At 39.1% G+C, this 16,986-nt stretch overlaps 1 protein-coding gene across 5 annotated transcripts in view; it reads left to right on the top strand.

Moving 5' to 3' along the window:
* SHROOM4 (shroom family member 4) overlaps window positions 1-16,986 on the top strand; it is a 237,488-nt gene that overhangs the window by 194,596 nt on the left and 25,906 nt on the right. For all 5 annotated transcript variants that reach the window (XR_007722675.1, XM_050776814.1, XM_050776813.1 and 2 more), the window contains one exon: window positions 1,207-1,268. Coding sequence is in view for 4 of the 5 variants with exons in the window: in XM_050776814.1 (XP_050632771.1) it covers window positions 1,207-1,268 (62 nt within the window). In the remaining variant the exon portion in view is untranslated. The remainder of the gene's footprint in view (window positions 1-1,206; window positions 1,269-16,986) is intronic.

Genomic DNA, 16,986 nt, shown 5'->3' with positions numbered 1-16,986 from the left:
AATAAACCTCAACTTTTCCATTGCTGCTAACATCCAGAGCCTCTTATGTGCCAAACAATGTGCTAGGAGTTCTGTCTGCATATCTTATTTATCATCACTACTGGTCACCAGATAGGAAACTGAGGTGAAGTTCAGGGAGGTAATATGAATAACCTCAAATAACACCACTATTAAGTGTCTTAGCCAGTATGACTGCACCAAGGATCTGTTTATTCTGCTTCACCAGGTGTCTTACTTCTAGTAGGGAGACCTACTGGGGCAAAGGTAATAACATTTTGAATGGGGCTAATAATAGCAGCATTGGAGAAAGATGGAATTTGGAAGATCGGTGAATTTTAGGAAAAAGTGTGCATTCCCATTGAGCTAAACTCTGAGTCTCTAGGTACGGAGTGTTGGATACAAAGTCAGAGAGAATCTGAAAGGCTAATTTGCATTCAGTTTGGAGCTAAAACAGGAAGGCAGGGACGGTTTTACAAATGGCACATATGGCTTGGTCTAGAAAAAAAAAAGAGTTGCTTGGACATGGCCCTTAAGGAAAAAATGCCCAGGGTAGAGAGTCTACTCTTGTAATGTAGGGACTGTGGCACCCTGCACTCATATTCCCCAGAGATGGGCCCACCTCATCCCCTGCCAGCAGATGTGGGCAGAGAAGGAGGAGCCACTGCAGTTGGAGGCGTGCCGACATACCTGCTAGCCCTCTGCCTCACCTGGGGAGAGGGTTGCTGCAGCAGGAGCTTCTGCCCTCAAAGCCCCCTCAAGTACCAGGGCTCCCAAGAAGATGCTTTCTATGTTGGAAGAGGCAGGAGGAATGAGCAGGTTCACCCAGCAGAACAAACAAAAAGACCTCCATCCCTCCATGCAGGCAAGAGCCAGGGCAAACAGCAAACATACTAAACTGGTTTTTAATGTGGTTTGGGAGGGGAGTGGAGAAAGAGGGAAACAGCATTTCTAGACCACGGTGTCCGGGTCACTAAGTGCTCCCTTAGTCTCTGCATGCCTGCGGCAGTTTAGCAAGCCTCCCGACAGAAAGGCAGCCACTCCAGGTACACGTTTATCAGCCTGCATAGCAGAGTAGAAGGAACAAGCTGGGGGGCTAGGCCAGACACCAGCTCCTGACCTCTTCACATTTTTTAGATACCTGGCTAGATGTCATCTAGATACCTGGCTGCTCAAAGCTTTCTAACTTATCAGGATTTTGCTTTACAGGAATTTCCTGGGGACAAGTGGAATCCAATAACAGGAAACAGGAAGACCAGCCAGTCAGGGAGGTAAGTGAGTGCTCAGGGAGTTGGGGTGAGTTGGTGCCTCTGGAGCTTCTATAGAAATTGCTAAGGTCTTTGGTTTGCTTAGTTTCCTTTGAGGAAACTGGCCTGGTATCTAGACTAAGGGCTTGATGCCATAGATATAATGCAGCCTGTCCCCCCGCCCCCTGCACTCCTAGATAGGTGGGTACAGACCAAACTGATTGCTAGGACATTTTGGAATGTGCAAGTTTCCTCTATTAGACTGAGACCCTTGAGAGAGGACACCATACCTTGGTCATAGCTTTATTCTCTGTACCCAGCGCAGTGCCTGATACAGAGAAGTTGTTCAAGAGGTATTTGTCATTTGCTTGCCAAATGAAGAAATGGAACCTCCTCCACCATTAAATGGGTGAAATGACACAAAAGTAATAATGCTAGCTAACGTTTCTTGAACATAGTGCTCTATTCTAGACCCCATTCAAATCATTTTACAAGTATGTATTTGTCACTATGACCTTATGGAGTTGGTAATATTAGTCTTTCCGTTTGACAGAGAGAAGAAATTGAGACACACAGAGATACATTCATTTGCCTAAAGTCCCACAGCTAATCAGTTGACTAGACCCAGGTGGTCTAGCTTCAGGGACACTATACTACATTACAGTGTTTCTCTGAAATGGTTCTTTCACTGATTAGTCAGTGAAATAAGAGGACTTTATTGAAAACCTAGTATAGGTTCTGCCTTTTTCTGGGCAAGGTGAGAAATACGAGCAAAAGAGCAGCAGGAAGCACAGTGCCTGCCCACAGCTTGAGCAGGGAAGACTAACCCACACAAAGCTAAATGGCAGTAATAATAAATTACCACTTGCCAAACAACCTATGTGCTGCAAGCCGAGTTATACGTACTATGTTATGCTTTATCGTCCCAACAACTCTGTCAGGTAGATATGATTATAACTGGGGCGGTGGGTCTCAAACTTGAGTGTGCAATTGAAACACAGATAAACAGTTGGACCCACCCTGCGCCCTGAGAGTGATTCAGTAAGGGGGGAGTGGAGCTCAAAACCTGTAACTCTAATAGGTTCTAAGAGCATCTGGGTGATGCTGATGCAGCTGGTCCTGGGATCCAGTTTGAGAATTGGTAACTCAGATAAAGGATCACAGTCAGAGAGCCTAAGGAATCTACTCAAGGTCTCACAGCTAGTAAAGGGATAAGCTATGAATTAAGCCCAGCTTTTTCTTTCTCACACAAGTTGACAGAAGATGAAACCCTGTCAAATACAGGGCTTAAGAAGCACCTGGCAACTGGTAAGGGGCAGTATGTGGTAACTATTATTGTACACTATTTAAGTTCATTGGAGGGTAAAAACAGCTGGAGGTTGGTAGCTGCAGGAGGAAAGGCCCATAGAGGAAACTAAGAAGGGTGTGTTGGAGGAATAATCCCCACCAGTTAAGTTCTGGCCTTGGAGTCACTTCTGCCTGGGTTCAAAGCCAGGTTCTTCTATTCACTAACCATGTGACTTTGGCAAGTGCCTACCTGCCTGCCTCTCTCCCTCTCTCTCTTTCCCTTCCCCCCTTATTTATAAAATGGGATAAGAGTATCTATCTCAAATGTTTGTTGTTATGAGGACTAAATGAATTAATATATATGTAAAGCATTTAGAGCAAAACCTGACATCATAAACTCTCAGGAAATGTTATCTGTAATGAGGAGGAAGAAGAACAGCAGCAACAGAGAAGAAAGGTGAGTAGTGAAGCACTGGACCAGCCTAGGCAGGCCTTGACCAGCCTAGGTAGACCAGCCTAGGTAAACCTAGGTAGGATCATAAACATGGGAGCAATGAAAGGTTACTATCAGGTAAGTGACATGAAAAATGTGGCCCTTTAGGCAACTTTGCAGTGTTTGCAGCCTAAGTGGGTTGAAGAGAGACCAGTTAGGGAAGGTGATCTGGGCATGACAGAATGTGGCCCTGGATTGGGGAGGTAGAGGTGCGATAGAAATGGAGCAGAAGGAATAGATAAATATGTGTGATATTTGGGGGAGGGGAGTTTGTTTATTGTGAAAACAATATTACAGGAAATTAAAAATAGAAGAAAAAAATAACCTTACTGTTACCACCGTAACACCCTGGTTATTTTCATTTCCCTGTCAGCTTTATCTGTAGGTATAGAGATTTTTCTAAGCATGATTATAATAACCATGTAGATGTAATTTTGTGTGCCCTACTTCTTTTTCCTCTCTAAGCATTACTTGGTAAACAATTTTTCATGTTGCTATGCAGGCTTCCTTAAGTCATAATTTTTAGTGGCTGTATAATATTTCACCAGCTTAATATGCTCGAATTTGCTTAATCATTCCCAAATTGTTGGGTAAATAGGTTGTTTCCAATTTCTTGCTATTATAAAGTAATGCAGCAGAAACATTTTGAGTCACTATAGCTTTTTTTCTCATTTTGAATTATCTCACTAAAAACAATTATGTGGAGTTGGGATTACTAGTGCAAAGAATATGAACATTCTTATGGTTCTTCATAGATTTTACCAATCTGTTTTCCCCATGAGATGTTTCACATGCCATTAGCAATATATGAGAATACTAGTTTTCCAAAATTATGTCACCATTGAAAATTTTCTTTTTCTAATGCCATACAGTTCAATGGGACCTATTATAGTTTTAATTTGCTTACTTTGATCATTCTAGTTTGAATATTTTGTGTGTCTAATTAATATATTAATATCTGAATATTTTGTGTGTCTAATTAATATATTAATATCTGTATTGCTTCTCATGTGAATTATCTGTTCAGATTATTTGCTCACAAATATGTGACACCTTTTAAGGGTAAAGTAGAGAAAACTTGGTGACTAGAACTTGAGGAGAAAAAAGGAAATATATCTTAGCCAAGCATGATAGTGCACACCTGTAGTCCTACTGCTCAGGAGGCTGAGGTGGGAGGATCACTTGAGCCCAGGAGTTCGAGGCGGTAGTGAGCTGTGATCACACGACTGCATTGCATCCTGGGTGACAGAGCAAGACCCAGTCTCAAAAAAAAAAAAAAAAAAAAAAAGATAAAAAACAACTCTGAGCCCCAGTGACTTGGAGAAAGTTATTGGCATATATGGGGCAGTTGAGAAGGGGAGCTGGTTTGGTGAAGATGCTGTGGGCATAGAAAATAGATGGCATGGTGGTCTGTAAGGGGGAAGCATTAAGAGAAGAAATGCAAGCAGCTTTACACATCACAAATTTACCTGTTTTAAGTGTACAATTCAATGATCTTTACTAAATTTACAGTGATGTATAATCATCACCACAATCTAGTTTTAGAGCATTTCTATCACCCTTAAAAAGACCCCTCATGCCCTTTAGCCATTGCTTTCCATTCCCACTCTCAACCTCAAGCAACCACTAATCTACTTTCTGTCTTTATAGATCTTCCTTTTCTGTGCACTCCATATGACTCAAATCACACAATATGTGGTCTTTTATGCCTGACTCCTTTCACTTAGCATAATGTTTAGCAGTTCATCCATGTATCAGTACTTCATTCCTTTTTATTTCCAAATAATATTGCATTGTATGGATGCATCATATTTTGTTTACTAGTCCTTCCACTAATGGATTGTTGGGTTGTTTTAACTTTTTGGCTATTGTGAATATTACTGCCATGAACATTCATGTACAAGTTTCTGTGTAGATTTATGTTTTTAATTCTCTTCGGTACATATTTAAGAGTGAAATTGCTGGGCCAAGCGGTAACTTTATTGTTTAACTTTTTGAGGAACTGCCCATTCTCTAAAGCAACTGCACCATTTTACATTCCCACCAGCAAAAGAGAGTTCCAGTTTCTTTTGGCTAATTTTAATACAATGATTAATTGTTACTGTGTGATTTTTAAAATGTTTAAAAAGGGGCCTTGCACTGTGGCTCACACCTGTAATCTCAACACTTTGGGAGACTGAAGCGGGCAGATTCCTTGAGGTCAGGAATTCAAGACCAGCTTGGCCAACATGGTGAAACCCTGTCTCTACTAAAACTATAAAAATTAGCCGGGCATGGTGGCAGGCGCCTGTAATCCCAGCTACTCAGGAGGCTGAGGCAGGAGAATTGCTTGAATCCGGGAGGCGGACGTTGCAGTGAGCCAAGATTGTGATACTGCACTCCAGCCTGGGCAACAGAGTGAGACTCTGTCTCAAAAGAAAAAAAAAATGTTTAAAAAGGAAGATGTTTAAAAATAATAAATTAGCTAGGAAAAGTAAAGAGAGAAATAGGATGATAAAGGGAGCAATTGGGTTTAATTTAGTGGTTCTCAAAATGTGGCCCCAGGCCCAGAAACCTCCGTATCACCTGAGAACTTGTTAGAAATGCACATTCTCAGGCTATACTCAGACCTACTGATTCAGAAAGTGAGGATGTGGCCCAGCAATCTCTGTTTTAACAAGCCCTCCAGGCAATTCTGACACAAGCTAAGTTTCAGAACCACCAGTTTGAATGAAGCTTCAGTCAGGATCTAGAAAACTGAATTAAGTTTAAAACAGAAAGGAAAGCGCAGCAGAAAAGGAAGAAGTATTGACACTGAAGATGGAAGAGGCAGGTCCCAACTGAAGATCTCAGGAAACATGAGAAGGACTAGGAAATGTCCAGGGCATAGATGACATCTGCGAGGAGAAATCCTGATAGAGTTTCCCCTCACACCTTCCCCCACCACCACACACACAAATTTTAACATTTACTATGTTATTTCTGTCACAACTGGAATCATGGGTGTAGGTGGAAAAATCAAATGTATATTCTTAAGCCACTCTCTTTGCCTGGAAGCCTGCAATGAATTGATAATTTCAGGTAGTTATACTCTTAGTCGTCTTCCTCCACTGTTATTTGGTTTTCTGCGAAGAGAATGTAAAAATTTTAATATTAGCAGGAGGGAGAAAAATGGTGAGTAGATCTACTGGGAGAAAAAGCTACATTACTGTGATATATTTAAAAGCCAAAATAAGTTATCTTCTGGATTATCTCTCTTGGTTTTCTGTACCTATGATTGCCTGCTGTGACCCTTTCTCTTTTTTTCACTTTGCACAGAACTTTAGAATGTGTAGGGTGTTTTTATATGCATGACCACGGTTAATCCTCACAACAACACTGAGGTTAAGCCTTATTTTTCCCATTTTACTGATGAGGAAGTCAAGACTCAGGAAAGGTATTATACTATTAACAGCAGCAACAACAGGTATAATAGCTAACATTTATTGAGTGTGTTTATTCTGTGTCAGACACTGTTGTAAGCATTTCACATGAATTATTTTATTTATTATTTATAATGACCCCATGAGAGCATTACTGTTTATTGACCCAGTTTTGCAGTTGAGGAAATTGACTCACAAAGAGATTAAAGTAACTTGCCCCAGGTCAAACAGGCATCTGACTTCAGAGCCCATTACTACAGGGATTATACAGCAAGTAAGTGACCAAACTAGAGCTCTACTTAGGATTTTCCATTCTCAGCCTAGGGTTCTCTTCCTTCCCTTTGTCACATCACATCATGAGCAGAGTGTGAAATACCCAGTACAGATTTCCTATGTACTGATTGAGTGGAAGAATATGGGTAATTCAGAGTTGAATCTGATTTCATTAGGAAGAGTACACTTTTCAGGAAGCCTTTACTACCTAAGAAGAATGCAACCTTCAGGGGCTCAGAAGGATTTGTCACAAGTATAACTAAGTGAATTTAAATACTTAGGTATTAATTTAACACCAGGCACACAAAACTTATTCAAAGAAAATTATAAAACTCTAACGGGAGAAATAATATGAATAAATGCATAGCATATACTTTGCCTTAATTTAGGAAGACTAAATATAGTAATGATTACAATTATCCCTAAGTTTAATGTGTAGACATAATGTACTCCAATTAGAGTCACCATGGGATACTTTATAGAACTTGTCAAATTTATAGTAAAATTTATCTGGAAGAATAAGTAAGTGGGCAGAAATACCAAAGAGTACATTTATTTTAAAAGTTAATGATGGTAGACTTACCCTATCAGATTTTAAAACCTGTCATAAAGCAACAATTATCAAAACCACATGATAGTGGGTTAAAAAAAGTCAAACAGTGAAATTTAAAAAGAGCTTCTAGAAACAGACTCAAGCTATTTTAAGAATATAAAACACATTGGAAGCAACCCTGAACTGGGGAAAGCAATTACTATTTCTTTAAAAACTGTTGGGAATTTTAGATATCAACATGGAGAATAATTAACTTAGATTCATAGCACATACTGTACAGAAAGTGGACCAGTAGAATCGCATATTTATTCCAGCTGTGGATGGAAGATAAATTTGTGTCTGTTAAATGGAGGATATCATCAGAGACAAGATCGATGGATTCAAATATATAAAAGTTGGTGGTTGGGGGAAAGCCTTTGTACAACAAAATGTAATAAAAAGCTAAGCAACAGAATGAGGAAAATGTCTGGGATCAGCATTACTCACAACAGTTGCCTGTCCAAAAAATATATATAAAAAATGGGTAGAGATGTAGAAGGTCAGCTTTCAGATTTAGCTTCATAAGTGGGTAAGGAAAATGAACAGGCAATTTACACATAAGACAATAAAGGGAGTGAAATCATTGCATGGAAAAGTACCACCTCTCTAGCAATTAAAGAAGTACAAATAGAAGCAACTTCAAGGCATCATAATCTGCTTATTAAACTATCAACAATAAAAAAATCAATAAATAGAAATTGTAAAATGCTACCCTTGGCAAGGCTGTGAGGAAACATGTGTTTCTGGAAACAGTATAAATTGGTTTAGTCTTCCTAGAGGGCAATCTAGAAAAATGTGACAAGAGTATGTGTTTCTGGGTTTAGTCTTACTAGAGGACAATCTGGAAATATGTGTTCGTATTATTTGGCCTAGAATATCCCCAAGGAAATAACCTAAAAGGGAAAAAATAATTTATTTAAAGATGTTCATAGTAGTGCTTATATAATCATGGAAAGAGTTTACCAATCTAATATATCATCATCTTGGAACAAAATAGAATAGCCACTAACAGTGACAGGTATGCAAATGTTGGATCTTTCCCAGGAATGAGTGGCTGTAATATTAACAAAAAATAAATAATAAATATGGCTGGGCGCGGTGGCTCACGCCTGTAATCCCAGCACTTTGGGAAGCCGAGGCGGGCGGATCACAAGGTTAGGAGATCCAGGCCATTCTGGCTAACACGGTGAAACCGCGTCTCTACTAAAAACACAAAAAATTAGCCGGGTGTGGTGGCGGGCGCCTGTAGTCCCAGCTACTCGGGAGGCTGAGGCAGGAGAATGGCATGAACCTGGGAGGCGGAGCTTCCAGTGAGCCGAGATCGCGCCACTGCACTCCAGCCTGGGTGACAGAGCAAGACTCCATATAATAATAATAATAATAATAATAATCAAAATATGAAACGACATGTTGAATCTGATAGTAGCCATACACAAAGAAAATTCAGGAAGGAATCTGGTAAAATGTAAATAGCTAGATATGAATGTACATGGTGTTCTTTAGGTACATGTCAAGTTGTTGGAATTTATAATTAAAAAGAAAATCTGAAGAAGAGGCAGCCCATGTTGGTTTGATATAGGCCTGAGAAGTTAAAGATCAAGGGCTTTGTAAAAAATTCCTGTACCAATGACAGACAATGTTACTTACCAGACATGCTTAATCTCACTGCTAGCTAGAATTTGGTTTGCTGGAATTCTCCATCCACTAGCACTTTTGCTTACTTAAATCCACGAGAACTTTGACATCACCAGACCTCTACGAATCTCCAAATTTGTCACCACCACTACAACATAGTACCCCCTCGCACACACCCCCACCAATAAAAATTTTATTATCTGCCTCAGAAGCATCCCTTTCTTAAGGCTTTTCCATTTCCCTTCATTTCTGTCACTAGCACTAGTTTGCATTTCAGTGCCATTATTAACAAAGAAGCACATTTTCTCTCTACCACAGTGACTGCATATGTATGTATTACTTGACAACAAATATAGATTGAGGTCACTGGAGAGAAGGAGCTAAGCTTCACCTGGGCCAGCCCCAATAAAGCAAGGACTTCTCTGATTTCTTCACAGTACACTTTGCATCAGCCTCCTGAGGACTAGAGAAGGTTCAGGGCAAGTACTGCCACTTGCGTTTGTTGTTGCTAAGCTAATTGTTCATTACTTGAATTTCTGTGGACCCAGGGGCAAGCAGGGGTGGCAGCAACAAGCTCTCTGGGTCCTTCTCCCCTCCCGGTATATCCTCCTTGTGTCTTACATCCTGGATCTTGCAAATATTTCCTTCGGCAATAACCTGGGAGTGTCTGTTTCTCTTGGAGCAGTCTTAAACGGCTGCTGAGGGAAGGGAAAGGTGAGAGGCTTTGGACCTGTGTGCTGTTGCTACTGAGATTCTGGAATGCCAAGCTATTGTGGTGAGCTTAAAAATAAAGTTTCCAAACAAGAAACTTCAAAAGGGTGGAGGAAGAGGTGGGAGGAGACTTTTCAATCTCTGCAAATACTGGTTTTCATTTTCAATTCCTATTAGGCAAAAAAAATATATATACCTATATATTTTAACAAAAAGGCAAAATCTATTCTTCAGAAGAAAAGGCAACCCATGGAAGAGGAAAAGAGATGAACAACCCTCGTCTTGGCAGGCAATTTGCTTTTGTTTTTGAGATATAGTCTCCTTGCTGATGTCAACAAACCCCTTTCTCATAGTTTGCTTTTATGCTTCCTCTCCTTTCCTCAGTGAGGAGCTAAAGCCTTCATGGACGCCTGAGGATGAATGTAGCGCAAGTACCTTTTGCTCTACCCCAGGAGTCCTTGCTTCCCTGCGATTATCTCTCAGAGACAGACAAGGCAGGTCTGGACACTGCACTTTTTACTAGCTGGGAAAATGATTTATCCTTTTTAAGCCTCAGGAGTCTCATCTGCAAACTGATAATAATGGTTGTTGTGAAGATTAATGGAAATACATACATGAAAGTACCTAGCACGGGGCCCAACACTTAGCAAGAAGTAAGAAACCAGAGTAGTCGGCTGGGTATGGTGGCTCACGCCTGTAATCCCAGCACTTTGGGAGGCCAAGGTGGATAGATCACTTGAGGTCAGGAGTTTGAGACCAACCTGGCCAACATAGCAAAAACCAGTTTCTACTAAAAATACAAAAATTAGCCGGGCATGGTGGCACACGGGAGGCTGAGGCATGAGAATCACTTGAACCTGGGAGGCGGAGGTTGCAATCAGCCAAGATGGTACCACTACACTCCAGACTGGGCAAGATACTGTCTCAGGAAAAAAAAAAAAAAAAAAAAAAAAAAAAAGGAAAGAAACCGAGTAGTTGCTTTTCCTTAATGAAGGTCCTTGCCGTCCACTCCAAGGAAAGAATCCTTACTTGGTCTCAAAGCAGAGTTGCAAATTTCTGTACATTTAGGAGGCCTGATACCCTTGAAAATAGGACTTCTAGAGGCCAACGAATATCCTTGGCTTGAGGCTGACACCCTTCAGTGGAAGCCTCCCTTTCACCATCACCATTTTGCTTCAATTGTTAAAGCCAGGAAGACAGGAGCAATATCAGTTTTGCTCCCCTTTGATCTGGTTATCTTGCACAGTGTAATATTCAGCAAGGATTTGTTGAAGGAATGACTAATACACACATTGGCCCAGACGATCCCATTAAGGGTAGCCCTTCCCCTTCTGGAGTTGGTCTCCTTCTGCCCGCTCAAAGTAAGTGACTCTGCAAGTCTCAGGCTGCCCCAACACAGGGCAGGTGAGTTGGGAGGGCAGTGCTTTTAAAATGAGGGCTGACACAGAGAATAGCAATTCCCAAGTTGCCTTGTGCCCAGTACCTCCAGATAGGGTCACAGTTCCATGACTTGGGGCACCAGATGTCCCTAGAAGGGCATGTTCTTTTCTTCCAACTGTTTCTGGAGTTTATTACCGGGGTGGGGTGGGTGGGAGGGATTTTTTAAGGCTAACACACGTAGTTAGTACTTAAACAAGACACTTTGAGTATCCAGTCCTTTTGATTGTCACACTGCTCTTAAGCCTAAACTTGCCTTTTATTATATCTGCCTTTTTAGTAGATAAGAAAAGTGAGTGAATGAGTCCAGGCTGAAAATCCTTAGTAAACTAGGGCCTCCTGGCTAGTCAGCCATGTGGTTGGGCTGGGACTTGAGGTCTCCTGGTTTCTTGGCTATTGAGCAGGGTTGAACATTCATCAGGGAGTGCAGTCCAATTCTTTTGATGGGAACAAGGAGCAGGGCTAAAGCATACAGCTGTGAAGGCAACTTTCCATGTTCCTAGCATCATTTCTAGGTCCTTTTTACATAGTTCATCTTCATGACTGCTTATTTGTAAGACAGGTATTTTGTTGAAAGTGAGGTAAGTGAAATGCCTTGCTCAAGGTTATACAGCTTTTGAGTTATAGAGCCAGATTTTTAAATTTTATTGAAATTCAGACCCAAGTCTTTCTAACACTGTGTTCTTTCTGCTTTGCTCTATTGCCTGTCCTGTGCCCTGGTTAGGGAAGAAGAAAATGTGGTAAATTTGATTGTTATCATGGAGCAGGGTTGTTTTCATCACAGCTGCAATACATTAGCCCAACTGTTGCCTTTGAGGATATTGCTGCATTTCATAAAATCTAGATTGGAGATGAAGGTCGGGGGAGAGGCAGGGACAGGAGATAGAAATGGGCAACCAAGTGTGTGTGGTGAGGGGTGGGGGACAGAATGTATAGTTTGGAAACCAACCTAATTGGAACAAATAACTGCCCCCAAATCATAGCACTCCCAACCCTTTTACTCTGAACCTTTGTTTCCATGATATGGTCCCTGAACCACCTGTGTTAGAATCCTTTAGGTGAATTGCTTAAAATGCTGATTCCTGGAGCCCACCACAGAGGTATGAAATCCCAGTTTTAGAGTTGGGGCCTATGAATTTGCATTTTAAACAACTTCCTGGGTAATTCTGATGAGGAGCCACTTTGATTATGAGCTGTTTTCCCAGACTAGTGGTTTCCAATAAAAGTTGGATCATGTACCCTTCTCAGAAAGATTTTTTAAGCATGTACCCTCAACATATGTTGGCAGTATATTTATTAATTTCTTATATGTGCTAATGTCCTCATATTTATACTTTGAAATGCAAGAAATAGAAAAAAAAAACAAATATAAATGAAATTCTGTGAAGACAACTACCCTAGACTAAAAAATAAATGACCTGTCAAAAAAAAAAAAAAAAAGGGTAGGTGGTTGAAATCCCATTTCAGGGAGAAGGAAAAAAGAATGGTAAGAGCCCAGTAGAGTGGAAACTTGACCTCATTTTTCTACAAACCCAGAACTCCTCCAGAATGAAGAAAAAGGGAACTGACCATAAAGGTTTCAAGGTAAATATCAATAACCCATTAATCCTTAATCTTTGGATACCAAAAAGTGAAAAAATGATTGGACAAGGCTGAAGGGCGTTGGCCAGGCACCCAGTTGAAGTAGAAAGCAGCATTTTATGAAAGCACCTACATGAGACAAGCACCTCATCTTTTGAGATGTGCAGCTAAGGACGGCATTGACAAGGCACCAGCTTTGATCAAAGCAGCAAAGCTCCATGCAGCTCATGAAGTGTGGTGCTCTTTAAGCACCGTAGGGTAAATCAGCCCAGTAATAGAATTAGGAAGCTTGATAAGGTTGAGCAAAACAAATAATTTCCATTAGCTTGCGCTACCCCCAAAGAAATATGCAATTTAGGTAAAAACAACAGACTTGCTATGCAAACACAGCCTCGAGATAAATCCCAGCCCGCTCCCCCTCCCTCCACCACACAAAAACCCCAATCAGATTCTGGAGCAATTGGACAGCTGCTGACTGCTTTACCTGCTCTGCTACTCATTGTTCCCATTGCCTAGCAACCTGGGCTGCGAGATTACAGTAAAAGAGATCTAACTTTTCTTCTTTTCCATAGTCACACAAACCTGCATTTATTTCACACTGAAGAAATACGTACTGAGCACCCACTGTGTGCCAGGCACTGTGCTGGATACTGGTGACATAGTGGTGAACTTTACATGGCCTTCACCCTCAATATGGTTATGTGGAAGGGGCAGACAAGTAAGGAGTAGTGTGCTAGGAAAATTAATGGGTGCCATTAAAGGAGAGTCTGGGCACCTATCCCATCCTTTGGGGGAATCAGGGAAGGCTTCCTGAAGGAAATGATATCTCAGTGGAAATCTGAAAGTAAGTCAGATAAAGACGGGGAAAGAGAGGATAAAGAGGAAACAGAGCATGTAAAGGCAAAAAGAAGTGGGCGGTGTAGGAAAGGCAGAATTTTAAGGAACCTTACAAATCCTAGTAAGGGGTCTGTATTTTATGAATAATGTAGGCTTCAAGCAGAAAAATGTATGACAAAATCAGATTTATGCTTTTTCTGTTTACTAATTGAAAAAAGTAATAAATGCATTTAGTGTACACACACATACACACACACAATAAGAGAATCTCACCCCAAACCATCAGTACAACTCTTCTTCACAAGAGACATTACTGGCAGTTTGTTGTGTATCCTTCCAGAAAAGTAACGTGTGTGTATGTATATACATTCTTTTTTACAAAAATGGGAACATATTGCACATCTTTTCTATTCTACATCCTGCTTTTTTATTCTAGTGATTATTCTATGTTACACATAGATCTATTGCATCACCTTTAACAGCTACATAGTGTTCCATATATAGATATTCCCTATTTTATTTAACTAGTCCCATTGAAGGGCATTTAGATGGTTTCCAGTCTTTTGTGATTACATACAAATCTACAGTGAATATCCTTATGGATGTCTCTTTGTGTTCTTGTTGGAATGTGTCTGTAGGATAAATCCCTAGAAGTAGAACTACTGGGTCAAAGGAAATGCACATTTTACCTTCTTTGCCTTCCAAATTGCCCTCCCTAGGAGTTATGCTAATTTCAACTCCCACCAACAGCATATAAGATCACCTGTTTCCTTATATCCTCATTAATTATTTAACTTTTTTTATTTAAAAAAGTTTCATTATTGTTTGGATTTGCATTTTTTAAATTTTAAGTGAGATCAAACACCTTTTGGTAAATTGATAAGTCATTTGTATTTTTCTGTGAACTATACGTTTTTTTCCCTATGGAGTTATTGGTCCCTTTTATTGATTGGTAAGCATACTTCACATATTAAGGATATTTAGTCTTAGTTGTATATGTTACAAATATTTTTCCCAGTATATCTTCACTTTTAGACTTTATGATGTTTTTTCTGGACATAATTTTTTAAGTTTTAGGAAGTCAAATTTATCAACTTTCCCTTATTACTTTTATGTTTTGTGTCTTACTTAGAAAGAACTTGTTCTGCCAAGATTATTTTATAGTTTTTAAAATGTTTTCTTCTAGTACCTTTATGGTATTTTTTTGACGGTTGAGTCTTGATACATCTAAACTTTATTTCAGTGTAAAAAGTGATATGATGATTCAGCTTTATTTTTGTCTCAATGGCTATCCAGTTGTTCTAAAACTATGTATTGAATAATTCATCCTTCCCCCACTATTTGAAATGCTTCATCACAAGCTAACTTCCCTTATGCATTTGAGTTGACTTCAGTGTTCTAGTGTTCTCTGTTTTGTGCCATGGATCTCCCTTTCTATTTGTGAGACTGCCTTATTTACTGCTGACTTTAGAAATTATTTCAATAATTGTTAGGGCTGGTCTTCCCTCTTTCATTACTCTACTTTTTCCATACTGTTCATAATAATACTTACGATTTTATTTTTCCCATATGAAATTTACAATAATGTTCCAAAATGCAATCTGTTGACAATTTTATTGAGTTTCTATTAATTTTATAGATTCACTTAGAGTTGGCATCTTAACAATGTTGAGTCATCATCACTAGGAAATTGTGAGTCCTTTCATTTATGTGCATCTAGTTTTATGTTTCTCAATAAGTTTTAAAGTTTTTGCATATAGATCCTGCATATATCTTGTTAGGTTTATTTCTACGCATCTTATCTTTATAATTGCTGCAGTAAATGTGATTTTCCCCTCCATTATATATTCTAACTAATTGTTGCATCTATATAGAAAAGATGATTTCTATATATGAATTTTGTACCCTGACACCTTATTGAATTTTCCTGTTGTTGGTATTCGTTTTTAAATCGTTTATGATGAGGCTGCGCTCAGGGGTGCATGCCCGTAATCCTAGCACTTTGCGAGGCTGAAGTGGGTGGATTGCTTAAGGCCAGGAGTTTGAGACCAGCCTGGGCAACATGACAAAACCTGTCTCTACTAAAAACACAAAAATTAGCTGGGTATGGTGGTGCATGCCTATAGTCCTAGCTACTTGGGAGGCTGAGGCACGAGTATCTCTTGAACCTGGGAGGCAGAGGTTGCAGTGAGCGGAGATCATGCCACTGCACTCCAGCCTAGGTGACAGAGCTGGACTCTGTCTCAAAAAAAAAGTTTCTGATGAATTTTCCAGATAAATAATTGTGTCATCTATACATAATGAGAAGATATACCCTTCTTCCAATGCGTACATCTTTATTTTGTCAAATTGCACTATTGCTTTCAGAACAGTATTAAATATTAGTGGGGAAAGTGGGCACCTTTGCCTTGTTCTTGTTTTTAATGGGTATACCTCTAGTGTTTTGCCATTAAGCACAATATTGACTTTTGACTTAAAAAAAAAAAAAGTCTGATGATAATGATGGTATTATGGAAATAGACATCTTTTTCTGTTAGGTTTTTTTTTAATCTGGAAATGATGTTGAATTGCTATCAAATACATTTTAGCATTAGGGAAATTGTTATGTACCTTTTATCCTTTGATTTATTAATGTTGTCAATTATATCAGTAGATTTTTTATTACTGAACCAGTCTTACATTTCTAGGATGAACCCCACTTGATCATGGTGTATTATATTTCTTAACATCCTCTTAGATTCTGTTTGCTAATGTTTTATTTAAGATTTTTGCATCTGTATTCTCAGATGAGATTGGTCTCTAGTTTGCTTTTCTGTTCTGTTTGCTGGGTTTTAGTATCAATGTAATGCAAGAATCTTTTCTTCTCTCTCTATTCTCTAGATTTCCAGATTCTAGAAAGTGTAAATAACATTGGTTTGATTTTTTTCCTTGAAGGTTGGTAGAATTAACACAAGACTGTGTGATTGAGCTATTTTTTGGTCAAATTTATACTTTTTTTCCCTATGGTAACTGGTGGGTTTATATATTCTCATTTTTCTGCGATCAGTTTTGGTAATATTTGTTTTGTAGAGAAATACCTTAAGTTTTCAAATTTGTTTTATGGGATACAACAAAGTATTTTCTTACCCTTTTCATTTACTCTGTAACTGTGGTTATTTCTCAATTTCTAATTTTGTGCATTTGGGTGTTTTTTAAATTAGATTAGCAAGTGGTTAACCTGTTTCATTGTTTTCTATTTTCTTTTCAGGAAATGGTTTTGGCTTTAATTATTCTATCATTTGTTTTCTAGTATATTAATTTCTGCAATTAGTTTTATTATCTTTCTGCTTTGTTTTAGGTTTATTTTTATGATTCTTTTCTTCTTTTGTTAAATGCTTAATTCATTTATTTTAATTCGTTCTTACATACTAATATAAGTATTTAAGGCTACAAGTTTCTCTTTTCTTTTTTTTTTTTTTTTTGAGACAGAGTCTCACTCTGTCAACCCGGCTAGAG

This window comes from Macaca thibetana, chromosome X (genome assembly GCF_024542745.1).
Source record: "Macaca thibetana thibetana isolate TM-01 chromosome X, ASM2454274v1, whole genome shotgun sequence".
NCBI lineage: Eukaryota > Metazoa > Chordata > Mammalia > Primates > Cercopithecidae > Macaca > Macaca thibetana.
This window is presented reverse-complemented; position numbering and strand designations above follow the sequence as displayed.